Source organism: Diceros bicornis, chromosome 20, assembly GCF_020826845.1.
Source record: "Diceros bicornis minor isolate mBicDic1 chromosome 20, mDicBic1.mat.cur, whole genome shotgun sequence".
In the NCBI taxonomy this organism is placed as follows: domain Eukaryota; kingdom Metazoa; phylum Chordata; class Mammalia; order Perissodactyla; family Rhinocerotidae; genus Diceros; species Diceros bicornis.
The window spans coordinates 27506492-27533282 of NC_080759.1; the positions used below are offsets into that span (position 1 = coordinate 27506492).

At 38.1% G+C, this 26791-nt stretch overlaps 1 protein-coding gene and 1 pseudogene across 1 annotated transcript in view; both read right to left on the reverse strand.

Annotated features, from left to right (window-relative positions):
* CCDC152 (coiled-coil domain containing 152) overlaps positions 1-17216 on the reverse strand; it is a 59724-nt gene extending 42508 nt beyond the window's left edge. The window contains exons 1-3 of the mRNA XM_058564157.1: positions 17130-17216; positions 15286-15391; positions 8395-8463 (exon numbers count right to left, since the gene is read on the reverse strand). Coding sequence (XP_058420140.1) covers positions 8395-8463; positions 15286-15391; positions 17130-17216 — 262 coding nt within the window. The remainder of the gene's footprint in view (positions 1-8394; positions 8464-15285; positions 15392-17129) is intronic.
* On the reverse strand, positions 14320-14869 carry LOC131418829 (glutathione peroxidase 1-like; annotated as a pseudogene).
* Positions 17217-26791: the final 9575 nt, after the last annotated feature.

The following is a 26791-nucleotide window of genomic DNA, read 5'->3' on the forward strand; positions in this document are numbered from 1 at the left end:
CAACAGCTGGCCAGGAGCATAACTCAGCCTCCCTGGGCGCCTATAGGGAGAGCTAACAGGCCACAATAGAAGGACACACGTAGCCCACATAGGGGCCACCCCTGGAACATTGAGAACTGAGGGAAGCACACTGGAAGCCTCCTAAGGCATCACTTACATAAGGTCACCTATCCAAGAGCAGGAGACGTAGCTGACCTACCTAAGACATAGACACAAGCACAGGGAAAGAGGCAAAATGAGGAGCAAAGGAATACATTCCAAGTAAGGGAACAGGACAAAACCCCAGAAAAGGAACTAAGTGAAACAGAAATGAGCAACCTACCTGACAGAGAGTTCAAACTAAGAGTGTTAAGGATGCTCACTGATCTGGGGAGAAGAATAGATGAACTCAGTGAGAATGTCAACAAAGAAATGGAAGATATAAAAAAGAACCAATCAGAAATGAAGAATACAATACTGGAAATGAAAAATTCATTAGAGGGACTCAAAAGCAGAGTAGAGGATACAGAAGAACGGATCTGTGAGCTGGAAGAAAGACTAGAAGAAATTACCCAAGGTGATCAGGTAAAAGAGAAAAGAATTAAAAAGAGTGAGGACAGTCTAAGGGACCTCTGGGACAACATCAAGCGCACTAACATCCGTGTTATAGGTGTTCCGGAAGGAGAAGAGCGAGACAAGGGGGCAGAGAATCTATTTCAAGAAATAATAGATGAAAACTTCCCTAACCTAAGGAAGGAAACAGACATCCAGGTACAGGAAGCACAGAGAGCCCCAAACAAGATAAACCCAAAGAGGCCCACACCAAGACACATCATAATCAAAATGTCCAGAATTAAAGATAAAGAGAGAATCCTAAAAGCCGCAAGAGAATGTCAAGTTAAATACAAAGGAAACCCCATAAGGCTATCAGCTGACTTCTCAGCAGAAACCTTACAGGCTAGAAGAGAATGGCACGATATATTTAAAGTGCTAAAAGGAAAAAACTTACAGCCACGAATACTCTACCCAGCAAGGTTATCATTCAAAATGGAAGGAGAGATCAAAATTTTCCCAGATAAGCAAAAATTAAAGGAGTTTGTCACCAAGAAACCAGTGCTACAAGAAATGTTAAAGGGACTGATTTAAGGGGAAAAGAGAAGACCACAAATAGGAAAAATTATCTATTTCCATGATTAGAACGTAATGGATACAAATGCACAAAAAAGAGGTTAGATATGATATCAAAAACATAAAAGGAGGGAGGAGGGGAGTTAAAGAGTACAGCTTTCAGACAGAGGTCAAACTAAAGTGACCATCAATTCTGTAGAGAAGAAGTAAGGAACAGAGAAGGACTACTAAAACACTGAGAAAAAAAAAAAAAGTTAAAAAATGGCAGTAAGTACCTACTTATCAATAGCTACTTTAAACGTCAATGGACTAAATGCTCCAATTAAAAGGCAGAGGGTGGCTGACTGGATAAAAAAACAAGACCCATATATATGCTGCATACAAGAGACACACTTCAGACCTAAAGACACTCACAAACTGAAAGTGAAGGGATGGAAAAAGATACTCCACGCAAATGGCAATGAAAAGAAAGCTGGGGTAGCAGTACTCATATCAGACAAAATAGACTTTAAAACAAAAACTGTAAAAAGAGACAAAGAAGGGCATTACATAATGATCAAGGGAACAATCCAACAAAGGGATATAACACTTGTAAATATCTACGCACCCAATGTAGGTGCACCTAAATATATAAAGCAATTATTAACTGACATAAAAACAGAAATACACAGTAACACAATAATAGTAGGGGACTTTAACACTCCACTTACACCAACGGATAGATCATCCAAACAGAAGATCAATAAGGAAACATTGGCCTTAAACGACACACTAGAACAGATGGACCTAGTAGATATATACAGAGCATTCCATCCAAAAACCGAAGAATACACGTTCTTTTCAAATGCACATGGAACATTCTCCAGGATTGATCACATATTAGGCCACAAAACAAGTCTCCATAAATTTAAGAAGATTGAAATAATACCAAGCATCTTTTCTGACCACAACAGTATGAAACTAGAAATCAACTACAGGAAGAAAATCAGAAAAGCCACAAATACGTGGAGATTAAACAAAATGCTACTGAACAACGACTGGGTTAACGAAGAAATCAAAGAAGAAATCAAAAAATACCTGGAGACAAAGGAAAATGAAAATAAGACATGCCAGAATTTATGGGATACAGCAAAAGCGGTTCTAAGAGGGAAGTTTATAGCGATACAGGCCTATCTCAACAAACAAGAAAAATCTCAAATAAACAATCTAACAATGCACCTAAAGGAACTGGAAAAAGAAGAACAAACAAAGCCCAAAATCAGTAGAAGAAGGGAAATAATAAAAATCAGAGCAGAAATAAATGAAATAGAGACCAAAAAAACAATAGAAAAAATTAATAAAACCAAGAGCTGGTTCTTTGAAAAGATCAACAAAATTGACAAACCTTTAGCTAGACTCACCAAGAAAAAAAGAGAGAAGGCACAAATAAGTAAAATCAGAAATGAAAGAGGAGAGGTTACAACAGACACCTCAGAAATACAAAAGACTATAAGAGAATACTATGAAAAGCTATATGCCAACAAATTCGACAATTTGGAAGAAATGGATAAATTCTTAGAATCATACAACTTTCCAAAACTGGATCAAGAAGAAGTAGAGAATTTGAATAGACCAATCACCAGTAAGGAGATCGAAACAGTAATTAAAAACCTCCCCAAAAATAAAAGTCCAGGACCAGACGGCTTCCCTGGTGAATTCTACCAAACATTCAAAGAAGACTTAATACCTATCCTTCTCAAACTCTTCCAAAAAATTGAGGAGGGGGGGAAGCTCCCTAACTCATTCTACGAAGCTGACATTACCCTGATACCAAAACCAGACAAGGACAACACAAAAAAAGAAAAGTACAGGCCAATATCACTGATGAACATCGATGCGAAAATCCTCAACAAAATACTAGCAAATCGCATACAACAATACGTTAAAAAGATTATACACCATGATCAAGTGGGATTTATTCCAGGTATGCAGGGATGGTTTAACATTCGCAAATCAATCAATGTAATACACCACATTAATAAAATGAAGAGTAAAAATCACATGATCATCTCAATAGATGCAGAGAAAGCATTTGACAAGATACAGCATCCATTTATGATAAAAACTCTGAATAAAATGGGTATAGAAGGAAAGTACCTCAACATAATAAAGACCATATATGAGAAACCCACAGCTAATATCATCCTCAATAGTGAAAAACTGAAAGCTATCCCTCTAAGAACAGGAACCAGACAAGGATGCCCACTGTCACCACTCCTATTTAACATAGTATTGGAAGTCCTAGCCAGAGCAATCAGGCAAGAGAAAGAAATAAAAGGGATCCAAATTGGAAAGGAAGAAGTGAAACTGTCACTATTTGCAGATGACATGATTTTATATATAGAAAACCCTACAGAATCCACCAGAAAACTTTTAGAAGTAATAAACAAATATGGTAAAGTTGCAGGATACAAAATCAACATACAAAAATCAGTTGCATTTCTGTACACTAACAACGAAGTAGCAGAAAGAGAAATTAAGAATACCATCCCATTTACAATTGCAACAAAAAGAATAAAATACCTAGGAATAAACTTAACCAAAGAGGTGAAAGATCTGTACACCAAAAACTATAAAACATTTCTGAAAGAAATTGAAGAAGACACAAAGAAATGGAAAGATATTCCATGCTCTTGGATTGGAAGAATTAACATAGTTAAGATGTCCATACTTCCTAAAGCCATCTATAGATTCAATGCAATCCCTATCAAAGTTCCAACAACATTTTTCACAGAAATAGAACAAAGAATCCTAAAATTTATATGGAACAACAAAAGACCCCGAATAGCTAAAGGAATCCTGAGAAAAAAGAACAAAGCTGGAGGTATCACACTCCCTGATTTCAAAACATACTACAAAGCTATAGTAACCAAAACAGCATGGTACTGGCACAAAAACAGACACACAGATCAATGGAATAGAATCGAAAGCCCAGAAATAAACCCACACATCTATGGACAGCTAATCTTTGACAAAGGAGCCAAGAACATACAATGGGGAAAAGAAAGTCTCTTCAACAAATGGTGTTGGGAAAACTGGATAGCCACATGCAAAAAAAATGAAAGTAGACCCTTACCTTACACCATACACAAAAATTAACTCCAAATGGATTAAAGACTTGAATGTAAGACCTGAAACTATGAAACTTCTAGAAGAAAACATAGGCAGTACGCTCTTTGACATCGGTCTTAGCAACATCTTTTCAAACACCACGTCTGACAGGGCAAGAGAAACAATAGAAAAAATAAACAAATGGGACTACATCAAACTAAAAAGCTTCTGCACAGCAAAGGAAACCATCAACAAAACAAAAAGACAACCTAACAATTGGGAGAAGATATTTGCAAACCACACATCTGATAAGGGCTTAATCTCCAAAATATATAAAGAACTCATGCATCTCAACAACAAAAAAGCTAACAACCCAATTAAAAAATGGGCAAAAGACCTGAACAGACATTTCTCCAAAGAAGATATACAGATGGCCAACAGACACATGAAAAGATGTTCAAAATCACTAACTATCAGGGAAATGCAAATCAAAACTACAATGAGATATCACCTCACGCCCGTCAGAATGGCTATAATTAACAAGACAGGAAACAACATGTGTTGGAGAGGATGTGGAGAGAAGGGAACTCTCATACACTGCTGGTGGGAATGCAAACTGGTGCAGCCACTATGGAAAACAGTATGGAGATTTCTCAAAAAATCAAGGATAGAACTACCATATGATCCAGCTATTCCACTGTTGGGTATTTATCCAAAGAACTTGAAAACACCAATTTGTAAAGGTACATGCACCCCTGTGTTCATTGCAGCGTTATTCACAATAGCCAAGACTTGGAAGCAACCTAAGTGCCCATCAAGGGACGAATGGATAAAGAAGATGTGATATATATACACAATGGAATACTACTCAGCCATAAGAAATGATGAAATCCAGCCATTTGTGACAACATGGATGGACATTGAGGGTATAATGCAAAGTGAAATAAGTCAGAGGGAGAAGGTCAAATACCGTATGATTTCCTTCATTAAGTAGTAGATAATAACAACAATAAACAAACACATAGGGACAGAAAAAAAAAATAAAATAAAATGGATTTGGAGCTGCCCTTCCAAAAAAACTGCCTTGCTGTCTTGAACCTTGGACTGGGCCAAACGGCAATTATTTTACAAGCAAGTGTTTGAGAAGTCAGCAGGAGAATGGACATTCTGATCACAAAGACTGAGGATTGTGGACTTTCTGAAGATAGAATCAAGAGTCAATCAATGTTTAGCCAAGACTAGCTCTCTGCCTCTAACTCAAATTCTTTGTAATACAACCTCCCTTCTTTGCCTTTAAAAGCCCCTGACTTTTATTCCCTAGTGGGACACTATTTGGGTTTCTACCTGAATCTGTGCTCCCTGAATTGCAATTCTTTGATTTCAAATAAACGCTTTGCCTCTTAAACTGGTTTCTGTTTTTGCAGGTTGATAGTCCTATGCCAAGCTAATGTTCAGGTGATAATACTTGAAGTTGACATATTTTCAGCTTCCAAATCCCTTAAAGATGGAACCATTTCTAAATAACCATTTGAAAATAGCCTTGCTATAGATTAATTTTCTCCCAAAAGCAGTTATTTGGCTACCGTTGGCTGACATTTCATCAGGTATGATAGATTTTCACCATTTTTAACTTTTTAATATGTCTGATGAAGAACCTGTACAGAGGTAGGAGAAGTGACAGCTTTGCTACTTTCTTATTATTGACTTGTGCTTGCTTTATTAGCATTCTTGTCAATCCGTCTTTTATTTCTTAAAGCTACTCGTCCCCCTTTCTGAAAGAATTAGTTTGATTGTAAGTAGCTAATATAATATATAAACCTGCTTAACCAGGTACATGTAAACTGTACTACATGTCAATACACTGAGACTGGAGAAAAAATAAAGATGCAATTGTTCAGTTTTAGAACTCCCACTCTCCTTGGGAGAAGAGGAATCTTGTGTATCGTAAGTCACACGTAACTGACGTACACAGAGAGTAAGGAATAACATTCCATTATTAAATTTTCGTCAGATTATTTGCCTTGATTTTTAGATAAAAATTAATGTAAATGGGAATTCCAATGTTTTCTTCCTGCATCTCAGTGGATCATCTTTTACATACCCCATAAGCCCCTACAGAAAAGATTGATAGATGAAGGTAAAGGAAGGTATAATTTCTCTTATGGTAGCTGAAGAAACTCTTAAGCCTAGAGGGTAATTGATTCACCAGCTTGTTAATGTTATCAAGAAACCACATCCTTTTAATCTCTCCTTCCTGCTATCCTCAATGCTGTCATAATTTTCAAGCTGGAAGCAAGAAGTTTGCAATAATTTTAGGCATTATAATCACACTTATCAACAACCAGAACACAGTCCGTCTTTTGGGAGGGAAGGAAGTTATTCCAGAAGCTGTCCCTTGGAGCTGGGGTGTAATTAGCTTCCCCTGAGGCATGTGGTTGCGTGGATGAAGAATGTACGTCAGAAAAAAATCAGGTTTCTATTAAGAAGAAGAGGAAATCGTTTCTGGGGAGGTAAACATTTGTAACCACTCTGTAGCCTAAATAAGCAAATTAACCATAGAATCTTGACAATCAAATGGATGAAAGAGGTGAAAGACAGGTAGTTCATTCACATCTATCACTTTGCCCAAACCAAGGCCTATAGAGGCACTGGAAAAATAAATCAATGAGTCATTATTTCTTCCTGAGAGGCACCATAGGATATCCATTTTCAGAAATGGTTATTTAAAAATTTGTCCTATATCTGTGAAAAGATGGTATTCTTGACTACTGGTCAGTACTGGATATCCTTCTACAAAGAAATAATGTTTTATGTACTCATTATTGAATTATAATTGACTTTCTGGGACTTCGAAGTATTTAACTTTAATTTCTGGCAGATGTTTTACTTGAACAAAATCCTGAAAGAGTTAAATACCATACGAATCCTAGAATAAGAGGATTGTAAAGGATTATGAACATTCACATATTTTTTCATTGTAGTTAGGTGTTGTATTTAGTCACAGAGAAGGGAAAAGTTGTTCTGAGCCATCAGCATTGAATTGGGAAAAGGAAAGCACAAACCAGGTGTGGCATGGGGATCAAATACTGTGAAAAAATGAGCAGAATGCTAGAACCAAGTAAAGTGAAAATCTATGGGACATATGGGGATCAGAAGGAATTAGCCAAAAGGAAAGGTATTGGAGATGATATGGTTTCCCATCTACTGCCCTTCTTGATCTTCAGAACAGCTTTTAGTGGTATACTGATAGTGAAATGAATTCTCTCTGTACTGCAGATGTGTTTGTGTGTGAAGTCTTCTAAGACACTTTCTGTATTTGTTTCATTAACACTTGAGGAAGTATTTAAAGGTAAAGTAATGGGGAAAAGGTAAGAACTAATAGTAATTCTTAAAAAAAGATAAGGCTCAATTAGAACGTTATAAAGACAGTAAGGTATAACATGCCAAATCAAATAAATAGCATATAAGATCACTATTATATCTCACCTACATATGTAAAGTACCTTCTTTCTGGTAAAAGCAGAAGACTAAGATCAGAAATTCTTGTTTGATGTGGGTTTTGTCTTGGAAGGGACCTTAAAGGCAATTTAGTCTAATCTCCAATATAGTAGGGGAAAGTCCCACAAACACTACACTGTAGCTAAATCAGAACAGGACAAAACACTTGGTTGCTTTGTCTGTATTGTCAATGGTAAGCCTATTGGGTTGGCAAGACTAGCAAAAAAAAAGATAAGCTGAATGTGTTGGCTTCATTCATACACACATAGCCTTAGTCTATGACAAAAAATTAAATAGTAAACTGTCACTGCAGTTTGAATAGCGTATTCATCATGTAACTTCTAGTAAATACCCGCCCTTCAAAACTGCACACAGGGTTATTAAAGACCAGGAGTACTACTGAGAATAAATATACTTCTAAACTTTTGAAAGTAATAAAGAGAATTATTATTACTGATTATAAAACCTCCCCTGATGTCCCTGTCATAATAGGACTCAATTATTCTGTTCAGCATGGCATTTCTTACTTCACAATAATTTAGGAAAGTATATTAAGCAGTAAGGAGTCTTGCCCTTAGCTGATGAATTTAACAAGACCAGATTAAAAGAAACTTATTGTCAAGGATGTAAAAACTCTCTATTTTTAAAGGTGCTCAAATATATCATTTTTTTTCAGATTTTATTTTTTTTCTCACTTACCTTTCAAATTATGTTGATATTCAATGGTCTGTTGTAGCCCTTTTATCATATTATGAAGAGTAGCACATTCTAAAACACGAAAGATAAGTTTATTTGAAGATCATTTGCTTTCATTTTGGACTTATTCTCTCAAAGTTGAAATACTTAAAATAAAGTAATATTTAATTGACAATTATGAGATTTTAATAAAGCAACCAGGTGTTTCAAAATTAATTATATAATAAATATTTTTTAATCATCCTTTAAGTCAAATGCATTCCAGCATTTAGTAATGAGTTTTCTAAGGCACAATAAATCCAATATAGTAGGGATTCCCTCCGTGTGCCTTAACAATATCTGCCCTAGAAGTAAGCACACTTCTGGGGAACTATGAGGACTATATCCATGTGAGTTTTCCATGAAAGAACATCCCAAGGAAAGAGAGTCAAGGTACATTAAATTTTGCTCAAAGAAAGAGAGTCAGAGCTGGTGAGAGGTGTCATCTGGGAGAAGGTAATGCTTTTCTTCCTCACTGTTCTCCAACCTGTCCTCTTAGTACTCATGCCTGAGTCTTAGGGTAAGGGAGTAACAACAAAAGGGGTAAAAACTCAATGTGTTGAGTTACAAGGCATCAGCAACTTTGGTGCCAATGACTTCTTCCATAATGAGAGATGGAGACTTCATTGTAAGCATTAGTGCCCTGAAATGTGCACATAAGCTTTCAGTATACTCTTGGTTCCATCACCAGCACAACTAAACCTTTGATGGATAGCAACAGTGGTGGAAACTTCTGTAACTTTAAGCAGTCCACTTGGCTGAGAGCTCCAGGATAGCAGGGGCTAGTTCCTGTTTTGTTTTCCATTTCTCCGTAGTACTTAGAGCAGTTGTGTGGCCCACAGTAGGCACTCCATAAATATTTGTTGAGTGATTGATCAACAGACAGGTAATATCATAGTAAGCTGAAGCCAGAAAAGGTTAAGTGGAGAAGCTCTGGCCTGAAAATAATAACATATATTGCTATTCTAACTGGTTTGCAAATATTAAATCATTTAACCCTCTTAACCCTGTGAGGTTGGTCCTAGTATTTGCCTCATTTTACATATGAGGAAATTGACACAGAAGTTTAGGATATTGCCCAAGGTCACACTTATAACAAGTAAGCGGTAGAGCTACAACTTGAATCCCAGCAGTCCAGCACTAAAGTCTATGATTTCAACTACTTTACTACCTCCAAGAAGGCCAGCTCAGGAGCACTTCTTCAGAGTAATTTGAGTAGGTTGGAGGCCCTGGAAAGAGGCCAAGAACAGAACCAGAGAAAGACTCTTTGCAATAGTTATTGCTGTCACATTTTTACTATAGGTTGGGAAACATAGGTTGCACTAATATAAGTTTACAATTATCTTAGCTAAATATATAATGATGAAAACTTCATAAAAGAATAACAATATTCTTAAAAAGAAAAATAACTTTAAATTTTAAGGGCAATTTCACCTGTATGTGCTTGGCTTAACAGCTAATAAATATTGAGCCTATTCTCTTCCTTTCAGTTTTAGAGGCCCATGACTGATATTAAGCCAGTATGTACTAGTATGATATACTGACTAGCTTCCATTCTAATGGGGTATCTGTTTTGATGGTTAAATATTAAATACTACATGTGTAGCTAATAATAACAAGTTGTCTAGGTATAATACTAGTACCATTTATTGAATGTTTACTCTGCCAGGCATTACCCTAAGTGCATTATAAACATTACTCCAATTAATATCTACAATGATACTGAGAAGTTGGTATCATCCTGATTCTACAAAGGGAGGAAGTCATCCACAGGGATTTGGTTACTTGCCAAAGATTCCACAGTTAGTAAATGGAAGGTACAGACTTGAACATAGGTTTTTCTCATTTCAAATTCTGTGCTCTTAATCTGCTATCCAATTCTTCCTCAGGAATTGTAGGATATGCTGATGAAACCATGAAACTTGGAGTCAGAGGAACTAGATTAGAGTTTCAGCTTCTCCGCTTTCTAGATATGATGCCCTGAACACTACTTAACCTATTTGAGCTTTATATTTTTCATCTGCAAAATAAAAGTGTGGGTAATATCTATCCTACCTCACACATAAGACTATTCTAATATATAAGACTGTTCTGACAACCAAATGAGAAAACACATTTTCTAAATTCACTCACAAATATTTGACATTGTTATTGTTGTTGTTATTATTTCTCTCCTCCGTGTCCCACAACAATTTGTATATATCTCTTTTCTCTATTTATCACATTGCATTTTAGTTATTTGTGGTTTCTCTTACTAGACAGTGAACTCTTAGAGGTGAAAATGATATCATATTTATTTTAATATCCCTTGCATCTAATGTGGTGACTATTTCACAGAGGTTCAATAGTTTTTTATTTATTGACTAAATGAAGGAATCAGTGCTGTGGGCAGAATGCAAAACTTCACCTTTTGCTTAGGAGTCCTGCTCTCAGTTTCCATATACTTTCTTTAGCTATGCTAAGAGAAATGAAAGTATTTTGCAGACGTTAAAAGGTTTATGCAGATATAAGTTTCTACTATTATGGTTTTTCACTCCTCCCCATACCCCCTCTACCGTCCCTGCCTTTCAGACAAAGTTCTCACCATCCTCCCTTTTCTCTCTTGCTATTTCCCTGTAATAGAATGATGGTTAAATTACATTTGACATTATCTAGTCCATGTATGTTACAGTATTAGCTGCTACAATTAAAAAATTAAGGGAGCATGAACTCTGCCATCAGTGTCTTTGTGCCTTTTAGAGGCATGAATCCGGCAATTCATGAAATATGGTAGCTGAAGATACCTCAGTAATCAGCGAATTGAAAAACAGAGAACTGAAACTGAAAAAACATGTATTTTCAAAATTTGAACACAAGGTGGCTCTCTCAACACATTTTTTTTTTTCCAAAGGAAACTGGCTCAATAGCAAATTCTTCAAAAGGTAGAATACCATTCATTATTTTAGAATAATGGCTTTTAATGCTCTTTGTAAACCTTTACCCACATTATCATTTCTGTTGGACTTTACAATGTAATGTGAACAATACTATCCCATCCAATTCTTAAAAACTAGAGCTCAGGGCCGGCCCCATGGCTTAGCGGCTAAGTGCGCGCGCTCCGCTGCTGGCGGCCCAGGTTCGGATCCCGGGCGCGCACCGACGCACCGCTTCTCCAGCCATGCTGAGGCCGCATCCTCCGGCGTACAGCAACTAGAAGGATGTGCAGCTATGACATGCAACTACCTGCTGGGGCTTTGGGGGGGAAAAATAAATAAATAAAATCTTTACAAAAAAAAAAAACTAGAGCTCAGAATATCAAGCTACTTCTTCTACTATATAATTTAGTAAATCAGTGATTATTTTGAGCTAAAATGTAGGATCTACCATTAACTAGCAATTTGTGTGTTAACATCTATTTCATAAAGCAGTTGGAAATATTAAAGACAATTATGTATGAAAAGGATTTTTTAAAGTACCTGGTCCTCAATACTAATATTATTTCCCCCTTGAACTGGGAAAGAAATTCTTTATCCAGTATAAAATGTAGAAAATAAAATATTAAGATCTCATTCTTTATTGTTGAACAAATCCAATCATATATGTCGTTTGTTCTTCCTCTCTAGGTGAATTAGTACATAATTGGCTCTACAAGTTGTAATTCTCACATGTTCTTTTACTTCTGCTGTGTAGTATCCAGCAAAAAGGCCATTAGATTTAGAATAAGTAGGAATTTTTATTTTTATTTTTATTTTTTATTTTATTATTATTATTTTATTTATTTTTATTTATTTATTTAGAATAAGTAGAATTTTTTAAAAGTATTTAATTATGTTTTTTCAAATAATAAATACACATGGAGTACAAATATAGTGAAAAGTAAATATTTGTCCAATCTCTATCCCAAAACTAACCAGTTTCCTGCCCCCCAAAGCAAGCACTGTTACCAGGATGCTATATATCTTTCCAGAGACATACAAATATATAGGGGAAAGGGTGTTTGTGTGTGTTTAAAGATATATTTTTATAAAAATGATAGCATACTATAGTGTACATTGTTATTTTCATTTACTATATCTTGGAGATTATTCTATATCATATAGAGCTACTTCATTCTTTTTATCAGCTACATAGTATTTCATTAAACAAATATACCATAATTTATTTAACCAGATCTCCACTAATGTACATCACTTGCAAAGGGTTTCTCTATTCTAAAAAAAAGAACTACCCATATTCTCTTCTAGTTTTTTTGTGGCCTCAGTTTTTGACCTTTGATTGACTTTCTTTTTTTGAACAGTTTTGGATGTACAGAAAAGCTAAGAAGATATTACAGAGAGTTGCCAAATATTCTGCACCCAGTTTACCCTATTATTTACATCTTCTATTAGTATGGTATGTTTCTTATAATTAACGAATCAAAGTTGGTACATTTTTGTGTGTGTGTGTGAGGAAGATCGGCCCTGAGCTAACATCTGCCAATCCTTCTCTTTTTGCTGAGGAAGACTGGCCCTGGGCTAACATCCACGCCCATCTTCCTCTACTTTATATGGGACGCCGCCACAGCATGGCTTGCCAAGCGGTGCGTCGGTGCGCGCAGGGGATCCGAACCAGCGAACCCCGGGCCACTGCAGCGGAGCACGTGCACTTAACTGCTTGCGCCACCGGGCCGGCCCCAAAGTTGGTACATTATTATTAACTAAAACCTGTACTTTATTCAGGTTTTCTTAGTTTTTATCCAATGTCCTTTTTCTGATCTAGGAATCCATCCACAATATCACATTATATTAAGTTGTCATGTCTTCTTAGTGTCTCCTTGGCTGTGATAGTTTCTCCGAGTTTTCTTGTTTTTGATGACTTTGACAGTTTTACGGAGTACTGGTCAGGTATTTTGTAGAATGTCCCTCTACGGGGATTTGTCTGGTGTTTATCTCATGATTAGATGGGGTTAGGGATTTTTGAGAGAAAGATCATAGACGTAAAGTGCCATTTTCCTCACATCATATCAAGGGTACATACTATCAACATGACATCAAGTTGACCTTGATCACTTGCCTTAGGTAGCTAATGTCAGGTTTTTCCACTGTCTACTTTCCACTACTCCTTTTTCCACACTGCATGTTTTACTTTAGTGAAGAAAGTCACTATACACAGCCCACACTTAATGAGTGGGATGTTAAGATCTACTTCCTTGAGGGCAAATCATTTACATAAGTTATTTGGAATTCTTCTGCAGAGGAGATTTGTCTCTTCTCCACCATTTATTTATTTATTCAATCACTTATTTTTATCAGTATGGATTCATGGATATTTATTACAGACTTTGGGTTATAATCCCATACTACTTTACTTATTTTGTTGCTTAAATGATTCCAGCTTTGGCCATTGAGAACTCTTTCTGTTGGCTCCCTTTGACATACCTCCATCATCATGGAATGTTTTCTTTATTTTTGAGAACTATCTTACTTTTTGGTACTACAAGATGCTTCAGGCTCATCTTATATATTTCCCGCCCCAGTCTTAGAATCAGCCATTTCTCCAAGGATCGCTGGTTCCTTTTATTGTAAGATGGTATTAGGAAACAAGATCTGGGTGCTAGATGTGTTTATTGTTACTGGTGGATTTTAGGCCCTCTCAGTTGACATAGTAAAGAAATACATATATACATGGCTTCTTTTTGTTTGTTTGTTTTCCCTGACGCTGGGCACTTTATTAGTGAGGAGCCTTGGTTTGGGAAAGGGGAGGCCGGGATGGACAGGACCAGTGCCCATCTGGGGAGATTTTCCTGGACATCAGGCCTTCCTACATGCAGGTTTAGAGGAAGCACCTTCACGGATAGAAACCCCACAAAGGGCAGCACTATGACTGCCAAGCAGCAGGGGTAGGAGGAGCTCCCTAGGCACAGCTAGGCCCTTAGGACAGCAGGGCATTGATATCAGGCACAGGCACACGGGTCGGGGACCACCAGGAACTTCTGGAAGTTCCAGGCGATCCTTGTGGCACACTGGAGACCAGGTGACGAGCTTGGGATTGGTCATGAGCTCAGTGGCTAGTCACCGGGTGCCATCAGGGCCTTCTGCAGGAAGGCGAAGAGCAGGTGTGCCTGAGCACCATTCACCACACACTTCTTGAAGAGCATGAAGTTGGGCTTGAACCCACAGCCAAATGGGATGTACTTGAGGGAATTCAGGCTCTCTTTGTTCTTGGCATTTTCCTGATGTCCAGAACTGGTTGAACAGGAAGCCTAGCACGGCCAGGCTCCAGGGCCGGAGGCACTGCTGCAGCTCCTTCTTCTGGGGACCATTGTGCTCAGAGTGAGGCCACATTCTCAGCAAGCAGCACCTCGAGGCAAGGAGCCCAGGCTCCCTGGCTCCCCACTGGCCTGTGGGCATGCAGAGAAGGCATAAACTCAGCATGGGGCTGCAGCAGGGAGGGCGGCTGCTGGATGCTGAGCAGCACACATGGCGTGGGTGTCCCAGAAGTGAGGGGAGAGTTTAGGAATAGGACAGACCATTTTTAACACTAAAATTTTGACTCATCTGAAATTTTTTTTGTATTGTGAGCCAGGAATTCAACTGTATTTTTTTCCATGGTTTTGAAGGCCTGGATTGAGCCTTGGATTTGCCATTTCTTAGCTGAGTGGCCTCAGACAGATTATTTAACTTCTTTTATCCTACGTTTCTTCATTAATGAGATGGAGTAATAATACCAGTTCTATCCGTCTTTCAGGGCTATATTAAGGATAAAATGAAATGATAGTCTGGAAAGTTCTATGTGAATTTAAAATATTTTACAAATGTGTGGTATAATATTAATCACTGTTGTACCAAAAATCACTCTCATTAGAATTAGTATTTCTTTAGGCAGCAGAGAACTAACCTTCCTTAGTTGAGACTTCCTTTGTTTGCATTACTTTTAATAAGCAGTTAGTTTTTTCCAGCTGCATATTCAGTATATTGTTCTTTCCACTGGTTTCTATCATTTTCTGTAGAAGAAACAGTATATATATTATTACTACAACAATGCTGCAATTTTGATTTTTTTGACCTAAGGATATGAAGACTAATGAAAATATAAACCACTTAGTACTCGAAAGTCTAATAATTAAGCCTGGAATATATTTTTAAATAAGTCAACTGCATAATTTATTTTTAACTTTAAAAGCAATGTAGTAAAAAATTGAAACATACTAACAGTTATGAAAAGTAAAAATATAACCTAAGTTGAACCCTCTTCTTTCCAACTATTTAACCCTCAGTCTCATGGTTAACAACTCCTTATATATGTTTCCAAAATATTTTATGACTATACAACTACAGGAAAGGATCATATTATACTCTTGTTCTGCACTTTGGATGTTCCACTTAATACTATTATCTTGGAGATGATGTCATATAAGCATGTACAGGTCTACCTCATTCTTTTTAACAGCTGCATTGCGTTTCATTTATGAATATACTATAATTTATTTAACTGGTTCCCTATAAGGAGAATTTGTGTTGTTTCCACTTTTTTACTACTACAGATAATAGATAAATATTGTTGAACATATCTCTTTGGTATCTTTGTCAATAGTATAATAGCCATCATGTACCCCTCAAACAGCTTCAAAAATCATCAATTCATGACCAGTCTTGAATCATCTATACCTATACCCACTTCCCTATTCTCATCACTTCTGAATTTATCTAAAAGCAGTTCCCTGACATTATGTTATTTCATCCAAAAATATTACCATCTATATGTATCTCTAAGAGATAAGACTCTTAAAAAAATAATCACAATACCATTATCATATCAAAAAAACGAACATTTCTTATTTAAAATGTTTAAGAATATGACAGATATTTCAAATTAATCTCCAAAAACTTTGTACCAATTTCTTTCCCTCTAGTAGTGCTCCTTATTAATTTCTCTCTTCTCTTTTATTTTGGTAAGAATCACTTGGTCAAGAAAACCCAAGTTCATTGTTTTAAAAAAGCTCATAATGTTACCTCAAAATACCCATCATCATGGAAATTCTTTTATTATGGCAATGCTACATTGTGCAGAGGAAAAGAAGGAATAGAGAAGGATAAGAAAAGGAGAGTAAATAGAGGTAGGTATTATTCCCACTCCCACTCTTGTTTCACAAGCCCACTCCTCAAATCTTTACTTTATTCATCTATGTTTTCTCAATGGCTATTCCTACTCCTCTTCCAGGCAGAGGAGAGGGAGAAAACCTAATATATACTTGTGGGGTTTGGTCTACCATGTAATTTGTCCAGAGTTGGGAGGGAGACTTCAAATGAGTCTGCTTTTAGGCAAAAGAAAAGGAAAAGGGGGCAGATAGAGTAGGAAAGACTAAAAAAAAAAATTAGAGTTAGTCATAATGGTAAGAGGTTGAAGGCTGAGTCTACTTCAATTCTTACTAAACCATTCCCAAGTTTAAGACATCCTTGGCATTTAAGTAGTATTTTCACTTTAATTTTAGCAAAAGTATATCAATTATTTGTTCCCCTGCCCCAGAAACTTCTGATGTATTAGTACAAATGAGCCAAAACCAGACATATTTTAAATTACAGATTTTAAAAATGCTAGAGAAAGGGCTTAGCAAAATACATTTCCATTATCTTTATCTTGCTCATTTTTTTGTAGATTTTTCTTTCTTGTCAACTCCTTCCATTGGCAAAATCTGTTCCACTCTTCCTTACATACTACAACTGTTTGATATCTTTACATACCTTTTCTATCTGTGAGAAGTCATTTATAAGTTTGTCAAGATTCACACTGCTAATCCTTTTCATACATCCTTCGCTGCTTTGATTCATGTCTAAACTAGTGAAGAGTAAATGGTGTTAAAATAAACAAACAAACAAATAAATAAAATCTAAAGAATTACAATAATGATAATAACCCAAATACTAAAGTTTCTCTACTCCTTTCATTGGGGATCTACTTGAGCTCCTTTGCACTCAGAGAATTTTTGTTATACCCATTATCAACAGTAGTGAGATGCATTATGGCTTCTCCACTCCTCTCCACCCCCATCCCAAACAAGTTTTCTCTAAACAAATCTAAAATTAGTGCAATGATATGTAGGAATTATTTGTCCCTATTATACAAAAAAACTAATTATGCCACTGGTCAACACTTATCTCCTTGCCACCAGTATGGCTGGACTTAAAATCTGATGCCTTATTAAATCTGATGCATGACTTTTAAATATAGATATTCTCAATTTAAGATGTTTAAAGTATTTGTTTAACTGTCATGCCACAAATATTTTTTGCTGTATTTCCTGGTAGTGTGCTTATTGCTATGGACTGAATTGTGTCCCTCCAAATTCATATGTTGAAGCTCTAAACCCCAATGTGACTGTATTTGGAGATAGGGTTGTTAGGAGATAATTAAGATTAAATGAGGTCATAAGGATAGGGACCTAGTCCAATAGGACTGTGGCCTTATAAGAAGAGAAAGAGAGAGAGATCTGCTCTCTTCATTTGCTCGCTCTGAAGAAAGGCCATGTGAGCACACAGTAAGAAGATGGCCATTTGCAACCCAAGGAGAGAGCCCTCGCCAGACACCAACCCTGCTGGCACCTTAGCTTTGGACTTCCCAGCCTCCAGAATTGTGATAAAATAAATTTCTATTGTTTAAGCCACTCAGTCTATAGTATTTTGTTCTAGCGGCCCGAGTAGACGAATACACTTATTTTTCATATTTTTTATGGTAACCTGTTTGGTAAATAAAGGACATATGGAAATTAATATGCTGAAAGCAATCACTCAGTATTTCTACTCTCTTATTATTTTGTATAAAAATAACCTTTGGGTATAGACAGCTAACTGCTGAAGTGAAGAATAAGAGTTTCAGTTTTAGTTCTATGGAACCAATCATAAGAAATTCTACAGAATTCCAGTGGTAAATTCATCCAGTCAGGAAGGAGAAATTGACTTTTCTAAAACAGCCAGCATTTGCATTTGGGGATGGAAGAGTGTCTAGAAGAATCAGGATTAATACAATTTAAAAGTATGAGACACTTGTCTTTAGACTTTTCTCTACCAAAGAGGAAGGGGAAAATACAAATTTGAAATTGAGGCATTCTAGATTGAGGAAACAGCATGTGCCAATGCATGATGTGTGAAAGTGGCAGTGGCAACTAGTCCAAAGCAAAAGATAAGTAAAATTCCTAAAGTAATTACTGAAGTAATTTGGGGGTGCACGTTATTGTATAAAATGACATATAACAAAACATAGACATTGCTTGACAACTTGTTACTTCATAAAGAAATCCCATTTCCTTCCTCATTTTTATATTATATTACATTAACAACTATTAGTGGTTTTTAACTCTAAGAGAAAATTTTAGCTATATATTTTCAGTTTATTGAATTATTGTTCTCTGTATCACATAGACAAGTAAACTCTATATAAAATCCCTTAAATAGTTAAAATTTGATCTTTAAGTCAGGAGAATAATTGTAATAGCATCCCACGATAAATACAGTAAAATTCCTTTTGGGGTAAAATTTAAAAATCATCACTAATTGATATACTGTTATTGTTTAATAGATCTATAGGATAATCTGAAATAGTTAATGCAAAATCCTCCCTCCCAACTTTTTTTCTTTTTAGTTCCTAACATTTTAAATGAACAGAGGTTTTTCTAGGGTTTTGTCTCAGAACCTGACTCCTGAACTAAATTCATTTTGAGTTTGATTTTTCTCCCAACTCCTTTCCCCTAATGAGACCCTTGGTGTGTTTTTCCTTATAAAACCATCACTGATATTCACTGGCTGTTATTGCATGCCGTCCTTTTCGCCACACTGGTCTAGCCGAACATTCAGTTCATTTCTAGGTGTCTTCATTGCCACTCCTCCAATACCCTAGGTCAAGGTCCCTTCAGTGGATATGGTCTTCTTGCCCAGTGAACTAGCTGACAAGCCAGTGATTCAGTGCTTCTCAAATTCCTCGGTGAGAGGCAGAGACTAATTTGTGAGCTTCACGGCCCGGCTTCAGCCATCCCCACAGCGGGGTGACGGCCCCATTTCCTTCTTTGCCCTTCTGCCCACTTGGGTCTGGGCCTCGCCCTCTCCCCCACCCGCCCGGCTCAGCCCTCAGCTGGGCCCCCGCTTGCCCGAGAACAGGCTCGGGTCACTCCCCTTTCGCCCCTCCTCGCCCCCATCCGTGAATTCACTCTCAGTCCTGAGGCCGGGGGCTCCCGCCCCTCCACCCGCACCCTGCTGTCCTCAGGAGCCCAACTCCGAGGCAGGACGAGCGCCCGCAGACCTGAGAGAAGTGGCTGGGTCAAAACCCTGTTCCGACCCAGGAGAGTGTGAGGAGGTATGAAGAAAGGAATATCCACGGAAAAAGTGGGAATTTCGAATCCGCCGACAAAGGGTCTGGAGCAGACCTGCTGTCGCTCGCCGTTCTCCGCAGTCGTCTTCGTTGCCTCGCCGGCGGGGTGCCTGGTCCGCCCCTGACTACTGTCCCCTCCCTGGGAAGCAGGTTCCCCCCACAATGGGCCCGCTCTTCTCCTGGCCCCCCTTGTGCCCTGCCCTGTGTTCCACCTCCAGTTGTCTCTACCTCCTTGGCCTTCGCTCCCCTCAGCATCTAGTGCCTCCTAGGTATTTTCACATGGTTTCTAGAACATGACTCAACATCCAGTGACCACCAGATCAATAATTATTTTTCCAACCGAAGAATAAATCACATTTGTTTAAGTTTTGATTCGTGTCAGCACCATTGAATAAATAATAATTCATATTTATTCAAGTAATTTATAAAGTACCAGAAACGGTGGTGGGTGATGGAATGAGAGCATGAATATAACGCAGTCTTGTGCAGTCCAGAGTTAAGGGATATAGTTTCCCACCTGCAGAGTTTTGTCTTGGTAGCTTAGCCGTTAAGGGCATGGACGTGTGGATTCAAGCCTGAACGCTTCTGTTTACCAACTGGGTGATCATGGGCAAATTCTTAATTACACTTCTTTCTCTGTACAATAGACATTAACAATAATGTCTACTTCATAGGGCTGTTGTGATGATTAAATGAAATGATGCATTTTAAAAGTGCTTAATGTAGTTGCTGGTATGAAGTAAGTGTTCAAAATGATTAATTATTATAATTTTTAAATTTTGTTCAATAACAGTTTAAATGTGTATCCTGCCACCTTTGCCCTATCTACTTTTTTATTTGAGTGGGAGATGGGAGATTTATTTTTATTAATTTGGTTTTTTTATAAAATCCAAAATTGGGCAAGTGGAATAAGGTAAACTGTAAAAGGATAATTCATATACAAATATATAAATATGAATATATATATATTTCTCCACAGGCCTAGCATAGTCAAAATGAATAGAAATGAACCAACGCATCAGAAATAAATCAGGAAAATTTAGCTTGATTTTTCTAGTTTGAAAGGAGTCGCAAGCCTCTCTTCCACTTTGTAGATGTTAACCTTTTTTTTCAGAGAATTCTAGTGAGTTCAAAATATGTCTGTTGAGAAACTATATGAGCTTCCCATGATTTCATCTTTAAAAAGAGAATGCCTTTCACAGTTGTATTCACAGTTTTATTCATCAAATACCGTCCAACTGAGAAACAGAAAGCATTCATCGAATATTTGCTCAGAACCTACCTGGAAAACCATAAGAGAGAAATAACTTAGATTATTATGCCATACTAACAAAGAGAGTATAAAGAAAGTAATGTTAGAATCCTTTGAAAAGTACATTGATTTGGAAAATAAACACACACGCACCTGCACAATTGAAAAAAAAAAATCAGAAGCTACTGATTTATGCATATAAGGATCTTAAGATGATTGACACTGATTTTTTTGTTATAAACAACTTCATTTGTTAATTCATTCGAAAACATCTGTTAAGTGCTTGTAAGATACCAGCTATTCAAGGTCTAGACACTAAGGAGAGCAAGACAAATAAGATACTCTCCTGCTTAGGAGTTTACAGTCTCATAAGACCGCCTTGTTAAGACATCAGCACTTACCCATCTATTATTTACTCAAGAAATACTTGAGCATCAACCAGGTTCCAGGATCTGTGAGAACACTAGGAATAAAAAAACAGACACGATCCCTGACCTAGAAGGCTTACAGTTTAGAGAAGGAAATAGATAATAAACAAGTAAATAACCAATAAATAAAAATTGTAATAAGAGCAAAGAAAGAATCACAAACCCATGATATTGATTTAAAAAGTAAATGAGGAGCCAGTCTGGTGGCGCAAGCGGTTAAGTGCGCGCGCTCCGCTGCTGCGGCCCAGGATTCGCAAGTTTGGATCCGAGGTGCTCACCGACACACCGCTCGTCAAGCCGTGCTGTGGCGGCGTCCCATATAAAGTAGAGGAAGATGGGCACGGATGTTAGCCCAGGGCCAGTCTTCCTCAGCAAAAAAAGAGGGTGATTGGCATCAGATGTTAGCTCAGGGCTGATCTTCCTCACAAAAAACACAAAAACAAGAAACAAACAAAAAAAGAAGTAAATAGGAGCTGCTTTAGATGTATGTAGTGGTCAGGGAAAGTCTCTGAGCAGATAAGATGAAAGTGAGACCTGAAGGGTGCATCAAAAAGTTAGCTGTGGGCAACAAGCCAGGGCTGCCCTTTTTTTACTTCCTGCTTGCTCTCTTGGCACATTTCTCCCTGCCGTTATCTCTCTCTCTCTCTGATTCCCATGTATCAGTATCTGCTTCTGAACCATATTGTTTTGGCTTTAGTGACAACTTCAGGTCCCAGTTCTGTGGCTCCCTTGCTCTCAGGATTACTTGCAGTAATTAGGTAAAAGACACCCAGTGCACCAGCTCTATGACCCTATGGAAATATGTTGGTTGGACTCAACCTCATCTTTCCCCATAAAGAGAGAGGAACTTGGACATGATTCCAGGATAAAGCTTAAACCATGGAATACTTGGACTGCTTTTCTTAAAACAATTATCCTTAGATGTGTAAATATTCCATCTCTCAACAGGTTTCTGTTAAAAGTAGTATCATTGCTAACTGGGCAGAGTTTGCATTTTTGGTTGAGAACAGGCAGTGCAAGTATACTGAAAAGAATAGTTTATCGAGAAGAAATCAATATACTTTAGATAGTGAGCATATGGTAAGGGTAACATATTTTTGTGAAAATTAAGAAGTCTAACCAACTCTTAGTGGCCTGGGATTCCTTAGTTACTTGGAGGTGGCTATGGAGGTACTCTCAGGAGAAGTCAGACTTTTTCTCAAAATACAGTTTTAAGCAGGTACAAGTACATGAACAAATGATCCATGGCTTCGATATCATAATAGAGCATGAGTTTGGTGATTTGGGTCTAAAATATTCCACTGATCCCAGAGAACATCAACTTTCTCATAACATATCTTCTTTAGTGATAACTTGGAGGGGGTAGAGGGAGTAAATAGGCTTTTAGACATTCCTAGCTTCAAATCCTAGCTCTGCCCCTACTAGCTGTGTGATCCTAGGCAAGGTGGATTATCTCTCTGCCCCTTAGTTTCATCATTATCAAAAGAGAACAAATTTCTGAAGATTATGGTAGATATAAAATGAGATATTATATGTATCTATCCTGCAGCTGGCTCAGAGTAGGCCATAAATAAGTATTTTTTGAATGAATAAAAGAATGAACCAATGAACAGTGTAAACTCCCATATCAGTAACCTATTGTGATATAATAAACCACTCTAAAACTTAATGGTTTGAAACAACCATTTATTTAGCTAAGGCTATTACAGGTCAGAAATTTAGACTGGGCTCAGGTGAGTAACTTTTCTCATCTTGCCTGGGTTTCCTAATGTATCTGTGGTCAGCTGTGGATTAAGTGGCTTTAGTGGCTTTGCTGCTCTTGGCTGGGCTCACATCTTGGGAGTCTTGGTTGAGATGACTCGTCACTCTGCCAGTTGGTTTCTCATCATCTAACAGGCTCACCCAGGCTTGTTCTTGAGAGTTCTGGGTGTTTTTCTTCCACCTGTTACATTTCCTGATAGATTCGTACTCAAACACTGCTCCAGGTGGCTGCCTCTTAACTTGGCCATACTATGGTGGTCCAGACAGACTCTGCTCCCACCTTCAGTGGATCGCTTTGGAAATTTCATTCTCTTCACTCCTTCTCTGCCCGCTTTCTTCTTAATGCTCACTTTCCCTAATCCATTTTTGTGTTCTTACTTTTTATTCTTCACTGCTCCCTTTCCATGGCCTCTAGATCTCCCATCAGAACATCTCATGGTCCTCTCCACTGAAAAGGGAATTGGTTCTTGCCCTCCTAGGTTTCAGGGCACTTTTCACTCTTTGAATCTCGTGGCTAGGTTAAGAGAGAGGCTTTCTGCTTTATGGAGATGTAAGGATTGTAATTTCTAGTAATATCTATTATTATGAATTCAGGTGTAAATTTCATATTGTGCCTTAAATTAGTTCATTAATCTATTTTGTCTCTGAATTATGTTTGAAGACTGGGAATTGAGGTCTAGCCACCTTCCTGTAATTTGAATGTGGCGACATCTCAGATAAAACTGTTTTTGGCTTCGTTGGACTCAACCCTTTCCTCTGAGATTTGTGTTAAATATTCACTGATGGAGACTACCTCTTTAATAAAAGCTTATTTCACTCCGTTAGAGAATGTGTTCATGACATAGATTCTTTCTCAAACTGAGCCTGGAGTTCTGGAGCCTGTGTTCCATCAGAAAGTCAGTCCAGGGGGCCGGCCCGGTGGTGCAAGCGGTTAAGTGCGCGCACTCCGCTGCGGCGGCCCAGGGTTCGCCCGTTCGGATCCCGGGCGTGCACTGACGCACTGCTTGGCAAGCCATGCTGTGGCGGCCTCCCATATAAAGTGGAGGAAGATGGCCATGGATGTTAGCCCAGGGCCAGTCTTCCTCAGCAAAAAAAGAGGAGGATTAGCAGATGTTAGCACAGGGCTGATCTCCTCACAAAAAAAAAAGAAAGTCAGTCCAGGTTTTTCCCTTCCTCCGATTCACCCATTAGCTTTTTCCATTCCCCCACCTCACCCTTCCCCAAGTTACAAGAAAGTAATGATATTTATTTAGTCTATTTCCTTCCATAGTTAGAAGGTATAAGCAGAAGTCACAGGATTTTTCTGACTTAACTATAACACTTGTAGGGGGGTGAGGGTGTGTAGGGAGCCCTCACTAACCTTTCTCTGTTTCTTCTCTTGGCTGCCATGTTGTAAATTTATGATAAAAGATAATGGCTTTTCTCTTGTCTGGTTCTTGTTTTTGTTTTTGAGCTCTCTGACTGGTTTCATCTATTTTTTGCTCATTGCTAGGTTATAGGGTGGTGAGATTCTGTGATCTCCCATTTACCTGCTTATTATCTCCCATTTATTATCTCCCATTTTTACCAAGACGCATCAAGAACAATTTGATTGTAAAACAATTGTGTGTATAATTTGAAGAGATTTAAGAATATAAATAGTACTTTAATATCATTTGTAACTCCTACGAAATAATTTATCCGTTGGCTTCATATGACAGTGATTCTCAGTTTGCTTAGTGTCACTGTCTCAGCTACATGGCATGCATTAAGAAGACTTCATGTTCACTTCTTAATTGATATTGCTGCAGAAGGGCGATTTTCAGTTCCATTTAAACCAGTACTAGTAATCCCTACAGAGTTTATGTTAGGATTTTTTTTTCGTGAGATCAGCCCTGTGCCAATATCTGCCAATCCTCCTCTTTTTTTTTTGCTGAGGAAGACTGACCCTGGGCTAACATCCGTGCCCATCTTCCTCCACTTTATATGAGACGCCGCCACAGCATGGCTTGCCAAGCAGTGCGTCGGTGCGCGCCCGGGATCCGAACTGGCGTACCCCAGGCCACCGCAGCAGAGCACGCGCACTTAACTGCTTGCGCCACCGGCCGGCCCCTATGTTAGGATTTTAAAGAGAGAATCTAGGTCAAACAGAAAGAAGTGATAACCTGACCCTTGACACCTGTATCAGCTGCTCTGGAGCCCACTGGGTAATTTCACTTTGCAACCAAGTCTCCATGAGGAGCTGCATTATTTATTTGCCAATCTTTATTGAACCCTTTCAAAGCCTTGTTCTGGAAGAAGCAGGACAACAATGGGAAATAAAATACTGCTGAGAGTCAACAAGACTAAGTTCAGCTTCAGGAATCTGAATTACCACTGAAACCTAAGTAACAACGGCCTCCCAGACTCAGCTGAAGGGTTAAGCACCTCTAAGCTGCTGGACTGAAGGCATCAACCTCTCCACCTGAACCTTCAGGCCAAAACACTCAAAACCAGCTCCTAACAATGAAGCTGATTTCATCGTGGCTGTTGGAAAATAACATTACCAAAAAAAAAAAAAAAAAAAAAAAAGAAGAAGAAGAATGTGAAAACAAGCACATGGGAGATAATTAAATTCCACCTGGATCCTTTAGCTCACTGAAGGAGTCACAGAAAATCAGCTGCCCGGGGGTAGCAAGTGATAAAATAAAATGAGCACTGACAAAATACCTCATAACCGATTTTAGGGGGATATGGGATTGAAAGATGTTATGGCTGGACCTGGACTGTAAAAAGAATTTGATGAAGAAAATCCAACATCAAGTCTTTCCTTAGGGAAGGGTAAATGTGGCTGGAAGTGCCAGGCTCCAAACCTTCTGACCAGAACTTTCTACATAATTTGTGGGGCCCTGTGCAAAATGAAAATTCAGAGACCCTGTACAAAAATTATTAAGAATTTCAAAACAGGGACCAGTCCTGTGGCATAGTGGTTAAATTTGCACACTCTGCTTCGGTGACCTGGGGTTCACAGGTTTGGATTCCGGACACGGACCTACACAACGCTCATCAAGCCATGCTGTGGTGGCATCCCACATACAAAATAGAGGAAGATTGGTACAGATGTTAGCTCAGGGCTAATCTTCCTCACCAAAAAAAAATAAAAAACAATAAATAAATAAATAAATAAAAAGTTAATTAATTAATAATAATAATAAAGAATTTCAAGACAGAAGAGCAGAGCATTAAATCATGTATGGGCCCTTCCATATGTGGGGCCCTGTGCTACCACACAGGTCACACACCCATGAAGCTGGCCCTGCCTCTGACTCCTGCGTTCTAACCCCACAGCTTTTTGCCCTTTTCTAGCTCCCCTGTTGTTTATTTGTGTGGCTTGGAAGTTTAGGGCCTATAGTCTGTCTGCTGGGAATGCTTGAGATGCAGAAGTGGAGGGAGGTGCCATGCCTCCTGTTGACTGCCTCAAAGCATTGCACACTTCCTAGAAGGAATGTAAGCATCTCCCAGGTTCCCTCTTGTGCTTTGCCACTGACTGTCACTGTTTTATGGCCATGGACCTGTGTAAACAATTCTTTAAAATGAGCTCAGAAAATATCATGTTGGTGAGTTATTCAAAAGGATATGGGTGAAT